This window comes from Nyctereutes procyonoides, unplaced genomic scaffold (genome assembly GCF_905146905.1).
Source record: "Nyctereutes procyonoides isolate TBG_1078 unplaced genomic scaffold, NYPRO_anot_genome, whole genome shotgun sequence".
NCBI lineage: Eukaryota > Metazoa > Chordata > Mammalia > Carnivora > Canidae > Nyctereutes > Nyctereutes procyonoides.
In genome coordinates, this window is record NW_026575047.1 from 451,049 (window position 1) to 461,568 (window position 10,520).

The window sequence follows — 10,520 nt, forward strand, 5'->3', positions numbered from 1 at the left end:
GTCGCCTCCCCAACACAGCAGGGCCCTTGGATCCTCACTGATCACCAGAGAGCTCTGCTCAGAGCAGGCTGGTCAACGAGGGTGACCCCCTTCCTGACGGAGCAGCCCCCCCAGCAGCAGGGTGGGGACCAGGGCCAGCAGTGCCCAGAGCCTCTGGCACGAAGCGTGAGCGTCCTCCGTGCAGGCCTCGTGAACCGGTCTACTGTCAACCCTGCCGCCCCCCCAGATCGCAGGGCCTTGGCACACCGCGGCTGTTTCTAAGTGGGCCGCAGGCCGCGCTCACTAGGGCAGCTGTCCTCCGCCGTCAGACCCGGGGTGGCTTCTGCACAGGCGCCTCCGTGTTGGCTTGTGCTCGAGTCTAGAGCGTCTGGGGCCAGTACATGTTCTGGCCCCAAAGAGTGGCATTCGTCACCCCCCGGAGCCCCCCCCAACGCCGTGCTCCAGAAGGAGGGAGGGGGGCTGGGTGCTGCAAGGCCCCCCCCCCGCCTGGCCATCCAGAGTCCCCGCAGCACCCTCCAGCCCCTGCAGCGGCCCACAGCCTCGTCACTAACTGGGGTGTGGAGTCCAGCGTTTCAGTTGCTCTGTAGTCACGTGCTCAGTTCTGTGTATACTTTTGAGATTTTTTAAAAAGATTTTTTAAATTTATTTGAGAGAGAGCGAGCACAATCCAGGAGGAGGGGCAGAGGGACATGGAGAAGCAGGCTCGTGGGGCTCGATGCCAGGACCCTGAGATGCTGACCTGAGCCGGAGGCAGATGCTTCACGGCCGCAGCCCCGCAGGCGCCCCTCCGCCTGAGTTCTGAGCGCAGGTTTGGGTAACAGCCCGCATGGCTGATCGCGTCCTCTTTGTGATCATCCCAGAAGGGCTTTCTGGTTCTGATTTCGCAGTTTGCTGTTTCCTCCAATTTAGCGGTCATGCTGGTTTTCTCACGTGATTGTGACTTTCATTGGGAGTTCTTGCTCCTGAGGGGATTCTTTGAATCCCGAGTCCAGCTCAAGACTCCAGCAAGTTTTAATTAAGGGTTTTTCAGATCGCTGCTGTAATCAGACCTCATGCCCCTGGGGTCTGGGCTTCTATTCAGGAATTGCCGGGGATCATTGTTTTCTTCTCTGGACAGGATCCAAATGCAGGAGAGGCTGTGCCCTGGTAGCGCCCTCTGTCTGCTGCCCCCCCCACCCCGGGCCGGCGCCCCTAGGGCCTCAGATGCCCCAGGCTAAGGGTGCCAAGACCAGCTGAGCTATCCCAGGCGGAGCCTGGCTCCCGCGGCTTCTTGCCTCAGCCCCCAGGGGACTCCCTGCCTCCTACCTCTCGGTCATTCCTATACACGCATGTGACAGTTCCTGGGAGGGGTCTCATCTGGTCTCCTATGTGCGGGGGCTCAGCACCAGGACTCTTGCAAGACAAACACAGTGGGCTGAGTGCCTCGTTCATTCAGCAGGTATTTGCCATCTGTGTCTCTTGGCCGGGCCGCACACGCCGTCCCCATGTGCACACCCTGCACCCCAGGCTGTGTGTGGGGAGTCTGCTGCCCCACGGGCAGACTGTGTCCAGGAGCACAGACCGAACTTCGTGCTTGCAAGACCCTCACGAGTCTACCTGGGGTGGCGCTCCACTGAAATGCAGGGAGGCTCATCCGTGGGGGGCCTTGGCCGAGGCGAGGGGGTCGGACCTCCTTACAGGCTGCAGGTCCCCCCCACACCCTGGGCGCTTGGCAGTGGGAGGGGGTTGGACCTCCTTACACGCTGCATCCCCCCCTTTTCCCCGGGGGTGCTCGGCTGGGGTGGGGGTGCTCGGCTGGGGTGGGGGGTGCTCGGCTGGGGTGGGGGGCACAGGCTGGTACCCCACCACTGGAAAGCACTGTATCATGGAGCATCTCAGTTGTGCCCAGTGAGGGGTGCAGAGATCCACAGGGAACGTCTGAGAACACCTCACAGGGGAGCCCCTCCTCACCCCCCCATCTATTCGGCAGGACATGCCCAACGTATTGGCTGTGAATCCACTCCCTGTCGGGGGAGGAAGGGTCACACGCAGCTGTTTACACTGATTCCTCCTCCCCTAGGTCTAGAGTCAAGGGGACCACCGGGGATATATATCTGTTCTGGGGAGAGGAATGGTGGGGGGTGGGGTAGGGGGTGGGGGGCAGAGGGGCGCCATCCAGAGGTGGGGAAGGAGCCCTGCCTGTCTGGTGGGGGAGGGCAGGTGGTAGGGGTGGGGTGGGGGTCAAGCCTGGTGTTGCCCAGACGGGGAGGACAAAGAGCAAGGAGCGTGGTCCCCAGGTGCCACGGAGCAGGGGACGTGCAGCCCCCGATGGCAGCAGAGGGGCTCTCAATGGAGGGAGATACTGGGAACAGGAAGCGGGGTGCATCCTTTCTGGGCAGGAGGACTTGATGGGGAAGGGGGAAGGAGGAGAGCTTCCCGAGGTAGGAGAGGCAGACGTTGGCTGCTGAGAATGACCGAGTCGGGGACAAGATGGGAGGAAATTCAGAGGGACGGCGCCGAGTGTGTGCAAGGCTGGGAGCGGTGTCCTGCCCAGGCTGCTCCTGCGGGTGGGGACGGTCTAGCCGCCCAGGTCTGAGTGTGTGGGATCCACGAGGGCCCCTCACAGACTGGGTGGGAGGGGGCTGGGGAGGTGTGATCTTGAGAAAGAGACGCAGAGGTGAGAGGGGTCTCTGCGTGGAAGCGCAGTGGCTCAGAATCAGCGGGAGCATCGAGGGGACAGTGGACAGGACCAAGAGGGGGGAGGGGAGGGGAGAGGGAAGCAGAGTGGACAGGATGGGGGAGATGGATAGCTGCTGGATCTGATGCCGCAGGTGTCCAAGCAGAAGAAGAATGTTCTGGAAGGGTCCCCAGGAACAGGCTTTCCCGTCTTCTGGTCGTCCCCTGAGGGACCGGCGCGGCCCGAGGCTGGGGGACCCCCGTGGGATCCGTACTGCCGCGCAAGGCCCGACCGTGAGCTCAAACGAGGGCCCAGGGGGCTGACCCGGGAGCCGGCGGGCCTGTCGGGGGGGCCGCCGCTGGGCTCCGGGGGGGCCCCGGGGCCCCCTCCTCCGGCCGCGCCCCGCCCAGCGCCCTCGCAGGCAACGCGACACGAGGGCCCCTGAGCTCAGGAGTCGGTCTTTATTCAAGTACGGGAGGCGGGACAGGCGGCGGGCGTCCGCCCCTCTCCCCCTCTCCGCGCCCCGGGCGGGGGGGGGGGGTCTGGGCCCGACGGGCGGGCGGGGCCGTGGCGAGTGCGCGCCCGGGGCGCAGGTCCGAGGCGCGTCACGCCGCCCCCGGGGCTCTCCGCAGGCCGCCCTGGGGCACCGCGTGCCAGGCCCGGCGTCCGTGCGCGCGTCCGGCTCCGAGCGGCGTGGGCCGAGCCCCCCGGGGGGGAGGAGCCGGGCACGCGCCCCGGAGGGAAGCTTCTGGAAGGAGGCGCGTGTCGCGCGAGGCTCCCGCCCCGGAGCCACGGGGAGCGGGGCCCGGCGGGGGCCGAGGCCGCGGGGGCGTCAGACGCAGGCGTCGGGGACGCAGTCGGCGTCCTCCTGCAGCTCCGGGCACGCGGCGCCGTGGTTGGCGGGCTGCACGCGGACGAAGCGCGTCCTGCTCTTGGCCCCCAGCTGCCCGCACGGACCCCCGCACAGCCCCCAGGGCGACCACAGCGACACCTCGCAGTCCAGCGGCGTCTCGGGGCCTGGCAGGCGGGACACAGGCGTCAGCAAGCTCGGCCACGAGGCCCTCCGGGCGGGGCTCCCGAGCCGGGGCGCCGGGACGCCGGGGACGCCGGGGACGCCGGGCAAGAGGAGCATCTCGGTCCCGAGCCCCAGCCCCCAGAGGCGCCCGCAGGACCGCGTCCCGTGCTGAGCGCGCGGAGCCCCCGGATGCACGACACCCTACACGGCCCGTCCCCGCGTGACGCCCCGCCCCGCGGCCCTGCCCCCCCCCCCCCCGGCTGCGCGCGTCACGCCGGCCCCGTCTGGGGCAGTTTCTGGACCCCGAGGGTCACTCTGTCTCCGCGTGGTGGCCACTCGCCATCGACGATTACTCTAAGCCTGACGTAAGGGCCTCCCGCGTGCGGGGCAGCCCGCAGCCGCCCTGTCACGGTCCCCGTGGGACCCGCGAACCTGAGTGGTGTCTCTACCCCCGCGCAGCTAGCGGGACGCCAGGGCCTCCCAGGAATCCGCACGGGCCCCAGGCTCGGGGGAGTCGGGCCAGGCTCCCGCAGATCCTCCCGGAGGTGCTCCCCCAGGTGCTCCCCTGAAGTGCTCCCACAGATGCTCCCCCTACGTGCTCCCGCAGGTCCTCCCTGCAGCTGTTCCCACAGGTGCTCCCTACAGGCGCTCCCGCAGGTCCTCCCTGCAGGTGTTCCCACAGGCGCTCCCGCAGGTCCTCCCGCAGATGCTCCCGCAGGTGCCCCCCGCAGTTGCTCCCGCCAGCGGGGTGGGCCCAGGCTCACCTGAGAGGCTGTCCAGGATCTCATTGCCCCCGCCCACTGGGCCCGGGGCGGGCAGGACGAAGGTCCTGGGGTGCTGCCGGAGCCGCACCAGGGTCACTCGGGCGATGGGGGGCAGGGATTTCAGCCGGGGTAGTAGAAGGAGTTTGCAGGGTGGCTGGGAGAGGAGGAGGTTATCTGTGGAGAGAGCGGGGTGTCGGCACGGCCAGAGCGGGGTGCTCGTGCGGGGGGGGCACATCACTCCGCCCCCCTCCCCCGCACCGCGGACCCGCCGGCACCGGCTTCTGTGCGGCGGGGAACGGGCTGCGCGCCGGCCGGGCGCCACCTGCTGGACGGTCCGGAGCCGGCGGGGCGCTCACCTCGGTCACCGTGTCCTGCGGGATGGTGGCGAAGTTGGGGGACGAGAAGGTAAAGCCGCTGTCCGTGCCAGCGTCGTAGGGGTACAGGTCCACGGCCACCTGCTCCCTCCAGCGGTCCCCGTCACACAGGTCCAGGCTGTCCACGCCCACGAACCAGTCTGGGCTGGGGACGATGCGGACCACGAAGGACACCTGGGGGGGGGAGTGCTCAGCAGGTGGCGGCGGCCACCGCCCCACCCCCACCCCCACCCCCGCCCGCCGCGGCTCACCAGCGAGTGCCGGGAGTGGGCCTCGAGCTCCGCCGACGTCTGGCCGGTGCCGCTGGCCACCGCGGGCGCCGAGAACACCTCGTGGACGCTCTGCAGCTTCTCCGCCGCCGCCTCCATCTCCCGCATCAGGGCCCAGGCCTCGCCGCGCTCCGCGAAGTCCCGCAGCCCGTCGCTGACGTACTGGTTCTTCCTCCACAAGCTGTAGTCGGAGCTGTGTGCCGCCCCTGGGGGTGCGGGGGCGAGCGGCCCGGCGCCGCGCCCTCCCCTGGGTCACCAGCGTCCACCCCGCCCCTGCACCCCAGGGCATGGCCCGAGGACAGCCGCCCTGCTCCCCCCACTCCCTGCGCCCTCCCCAGGGTCACCAGCATCCACCCCCCCAGCCCCCCCGCACCCCAGGGCATTGCCCGCACCCAGCAGGAGGTGCCCGCAGGTATTTGTGGCGCTGAGGTAGCTCAGGAGAGTGTCCCCCTGCAGGGCGAGCAGCGGGGGCTTACCCAGGAGGGAGGACCACTGCGCGGGCGGCCGGAACAGGGGGTACTGCTTGGGGAAGGCCGCCTGGCTCCACTTGCCCGTGAAGGTGATGCTGTACCGGGCCAGGGGCCGGGCGGTGCACACGGACTCTGCCCCCCGCGGCCGCCCCGCGGCGCAGCCCAGCGCGGTCAGGAGCAGCGCCCACAGGGCCCTGCCGCGGGCGGTGGCCTGCCCCGGGGCTCCCATGACCTGGGATGGCGGAGAGAACACCACCAGCTGGCCCCGCGGGCCCGGAGTGCCGCCCCTCCGCACCCCGCACCCCTGCTCCCTTCTCACACCGCCCCCCCTGCCCCCCCCCCCCCGCGGCCCAGCGGAGCCCCATCCCGGAAAGCAAAGCCGGGTCAGGCTCGGGCTGGATTCCAAGCCCCTCGGGGATGTGGAGCCCGCCCGTGGCCTCGTGCGGGAGCCGTGCCCGGGCGCACCCCGGGGCCGCAGCTCGCGCTGCCCTCGGTCCGGGAGCCTGGGGGGGGGGTGCCCGGCGCGGGCGCAGGCCTCCCCCCTCGGGGCCGGGCGGGCGCGGCACTCACCGAGCAGCGGCGGCGGCGGGAGGGCTGGCGGCCGGGCCGCGGAGGGTCCCCGCGGGCGCAGAGCACCGGCCGGCCCACGGCCCGGGACGCACGGACGGCGGCCGCCGAGAGCCGGGCGGGAGGCAGGGCGGGGGCTCCCGGGGCTGCGCGCCTCGCTCTGGCTCTGGCTCCGGCGCCGCCGAGCAGATGCGTCTCTGGCGCTGAGGTCACGCTCCTCCCTCGGGCGCCTGCCACTTGCCGCACCCCTTCCTTTGTCTTCCCTCCCGCGTCCCGCCCTCGGGCCTCCCGGCCCCCCCGCGGCGCCGGGTCCCCCTGGAGGTGCTGGCCCCGCGGTTGGCGGGGAGGCGGGAGGGCCGGGAGCGCCGGGGTCCGTCCCCCACGGGGCCCGAGGGCCGCGTTCCTGCCCGGACGTGGGTCCCGCTCGCTCGGCCCGTGGGCCACACGCCCGGCTCCCGGGCGGGCCCCGGCTGTCGGCCGCGCGGCCCACGGGGCGCAGCAGCCGCCGTCCACGCGCGGGCCGGGGCCTCCCGGGGCAGCGGGGGGCCGCAGGCCCTTGGGCACAGGCGGCCGCGGGGGGCAGCGCCTGCAGAAGGAGGCCGGGCTGGCGAGGGCCCTCGCTGCGCCGTCGCCGTCGGGAAGACGCTTCCAGAACCCGGGTCGCCGGGGAGCGGGGAGCCCGGCCGAGCGCCCGCCCGAGGCCTCAGGCTAAGCGGAGAGCCTGGGAGCTCTGGCCGCGCCTGACATTCCAGTGGCGGCGACGGAATAAATAGAATCGACGCGAATAGAATGCAAACAAATGACCTAAGCCGCACTTCATGGAAATCAGGCTGCACACGGGTCCTAAGTCAGGGCTTTCGAACTCTGCTTTCGGGGACCCCCCGCTGTTCCAAGTCCACAGGAGCCCCAAGAGCTCCGAACCTCCCTTATTTGAAACCACAACGGAAACGCTCGGAGCGCAGCAAGTTGCTCTCGAAGGAAAATGCCTTAACGTAAACAGCACAACGCTTCACGGAAACCAACTACATTCTTCAAAAAGAAAGCCCGCGCGACACAGCGGCCTGGTTCCACGGCCCTGCCCGTCGGTCTGCCTGGCGTTGTGGGGGGCGCCGGGCCCCCACCTGTGCCCGCGCTTGCTTGCTGAGGGCGCCCCGCAGCACCGGCCGGGCACCTGCGCCCGCTCTCCCTGACACGCGGTGGCCCCTTTCCGTGGACACAAAGCAGGAGGTGGGCCGGGGCCCGCGTCCAGGTGGCCCACAGTCCGGTGGCGGCCTCGGGCTTGCCCATTTTACGGGGTTCTCCTGTCCCGGCAGCCCCACACCCACGTGGAAAGCCCCTGGACTCCAGGGTGCCCGGGCGACGGGCTGCCCGGGGAGCCTAGGCCCGTGGGGGGGCTCCTGGGAGGCCTCCGCCTCCTTCGGTGCAGGCGCCCCCCAGGGCATGGCCCAGGGCACTCGACAGGTGCAGAGGCGGGGGCAGGGCCCCATGGCCAGGAGGGAGTCGGCTCAGCTGCGGACCCCCTGCCCCCCGCTCTTGCCCTGGAAACCAGGGTGCAGGGTCTTGCCACCTCTGCTTTCAGAAGCACAGTTCCGTAGAGCGTTCGTCCTGTTTGGGCGGTGCCCCTCGCCAACGGGAGCCATTCGTGCGCTAGCCCCGGGTGAGAACCCCCAGGCGCTCAGGGCGGGGGCCGGGGGCGCCCCGCAGGCGGCCGAGGGGCTGCGCAGGCAGGATAGTTCACGCGGGGTGCTAGCTTGGTTCCGAATTCCCGGGTCCCTCCAGGTCGCTTCTTGCCCAGTCAGTTCTCGGGGCTCAGGTTGTGGCTGCCACTCAGGCCTCCGCACCCCCACCTCCCTGCACCTCCACCTCCCTGCACCCCCTCCCTGTCTGCATCCCCCTCCCTGTACCCCCTCCCTGTCTGCATCCCACCTCCCTGCAACTCCTCCATCTGCACCCCCTCCTGTCTGCACCCCACCTCCCTGCATCCCCTCACTGCACCTCCTCCCTGTCTGCACCCCACCTCCCTGTACCCCCTCCCTGTCTGCACCCCACCTCCCTGCACTCCCACCTCCCTGCACCCCCCTCCTTGCCTGCTCCCCCACCTCTCTGTACCCCTTCCCCATTTGCACCCCCATCCCTGTCTGCACCCCACCTCGCTGCACCCTACCTCCCTCCCTGTATCCATGTCTGCTCCCCCACCTCCTTTCACCCCCACCTCCCTGCACCGCATCCCTGTCTGCACTCCGCCTCACTGCACCCCCATCTCCCTACACCCCCTTCCCGCCTGTAGGCCCACCTCCCTGCACTCTTTTCCTGTCTGCACCCTCACCTCTCTCCCTGCACCCCTACTTCCCCATCTGTACTCCAACCTCCCTGCACCCCCTCCGTCCCTGTACCCCTACTTCTCCGTCTGCAACCCCACCTCCCTGCACCCCCACCTCCCTGCCTGTATACCCACCTCCCTGGACCCCTTCCCTGTCTGCACCCCCACCTCCCTCCCTGCACCTCCACTTCCCCATCTGCACCCCGCCTCCCTGCATCCTCCCCTGTCTGCACCCCCACCTCCCTCTCTGCACCCCATTTCCCCATCTGCACCCCACCTCCCTGCACCCCTCCCTCCCTGCACCCCAGTCCTCCCTGTCTGCACCCCTGTGCCTTCTGTAGAGCCCCCAGTGCCCCAGTACAGAGCACTGCTGTCTACACCCAAGCCCCCAGCCCTTTCGGGCCCCCCCACTGTGAATGGCTGCAGCAAGCGCCCCATGTTCCAACGCCACCCCGTGTGCCCACTCCAGCTCGCGTTGGCGGGGAGTGCAGGGTGGCCGTGGGTAGCCGTGGGTGGCTGCGGCAGCTGTGCTATCCTTTCCACCTGGTGTGGGGGCGGGTTTTGCGGGCTCACGGGTCGCCAGAGGCCCGTCGGGGGTGTGGGGGGGCTCCACGTCCTCACCCCCTGCCCGTGGGCGGCGGCCCGCGCTCCCCGCCCAGGGTGCGCCCGAGGGTGCCGGGCCGCAGCTCCGCTGGAACAAGGGCTCTTTCAGGGCCTCCGCAGGCGCGGGCGTGGCGCTGGGGTGGCCGCGGGCGCACAGGCCCACTTTGTCTGCTCCCCTGGCCGCCCAGCCCACGGTCGCCGCGGCCAGGCCGCCGCCAGACACCCGGCTCGGCACACACGCCCCTCCCCGTCGGCCTCAGGGGCATCTCGGTCGGTGGCCCCCGCAGCCGGGTGGCGCCCCGTCTTGTCACGGCGCTGTTTTCAGTCAAACCGCACAGGGAAGCTCTAACATAGCCTCGGGGGCTGTCCCCGCCGGTGCGGTCCTCGAGCTTCCAGTGTGATTTCAGGCCCGGTTGCTGGCCCCACCCGCGCCCCTCACCCCCGCGGGCACCGCTGCTGCGTGGGGCCTCGATGGCCCGTGGGGCCTGGGTCCTGGTGCGGCTTTGCGGCCTGCAGCGACCCCCCCAGGGCAGGGGCCAGTGGGCCAGCCTCCCCGCGCTGCGCCAGCCACTCGCCCACGTCCCCTCTCCCCAGGAGGCCGCAGGGCGGAGCTGCGGGGTGGGATCTTGGGACCCTAAGGTTGACCTCCGCTGGGGGCTGCGGCCTCCGTGCACCTGGGGTGGCAGGGGGCTCCCCTGAGAAGCTCCCCTCGAGGGCGGCGACCAAGCGGCGGAAGCGGCAGCGGGCCCTTCCCAGCGCCCTGGAAATGCACCCACGGTCTCCCGTGTCTTGCTGTGACCCGGAAAATTGGCGGAACCGTGGTGAGGACAGCGAGCCACAGGGTGTGTGTGTTGACGGCGTTGGCCATTTTTAAGGGCGCAGCTCAGGGGTGAGACCCGTGGCATTGCTGCGTGGTCGTCACGGCCACCTGCCAGACGCACCCACACTGTGGGTCTGAACCACAGTGCCCGTTCGTGCCCCTCCCAGCCCGGCGCCCCTGTGGGTCTCTAAGTCCCTCGCACAGGATCTGTCCCGGGGCGGGCGCAGCATCCCTGGGGCTCACCACGCGGAGGCTGGGGGCAGGACGTCGTCCCATCCCAGGCTATGGCCACGCTGCACGGGCGCACCGCCCACGGACACCTGGTGGCTTCGCCCTCCAGCTGTCAGTCGTGCTGCTGTGAACTCGGGTGTGCAGACATCCCTTTGAGCACCTGCATTGCCATCTTTGGGGTTGTCCACCCATGCGTGGCGGCTCTGCACCTGATATTTCAAGGAGCCTCCACCCTGTTGTCCACAGTGGTTGCGCCAGTGGGGCACTGGGACCCACTTCCCCTGCGTCTTTGCCCGCTGCAGGGAGTGGCCCGAGCCGTCCCCACGCCTCGCCCTGTCCTAGCCTGGGGATGAGCAGCCCGTGCCCCAGGGCCAACCACCTGCCCGTCAGCCGTGGATGGGGCCCTTTCCTAGCAGTGTTCCTACGAGGTG

General features: G+C 70.1%; 1 protein-coding gene across 1 annotated transcript; it reads right to left on the bottom strand.

Moving 5' to 3' along the window:
• Window positions 1-3,171: 3,171 nt before the first annotated feature.
• Window positions 3,172-6,269, bottom strand: LOC129510358 (spondin-2-like). The gene is given in 7 exon segments (XM_055326474.1): window positions 3,172-3,673; window positions 4,436-4,561; window positions 4,564-4,609; window positions 4,792-4,983; window positions 5,061-5,284; window positions 5,555-5,780; window positions 6,119-6,269. Coding segments are annotated over 6 exon segments (996 nt in total). The 5' UTR covers window positions 5,778-5,780; window positions 6,119-6,269; the 3' UTR covers window positions 3,172-3,488.
• Between the last annotated feature and the right edge of the window lie 4,251 nt (window positions 6,270-10,520).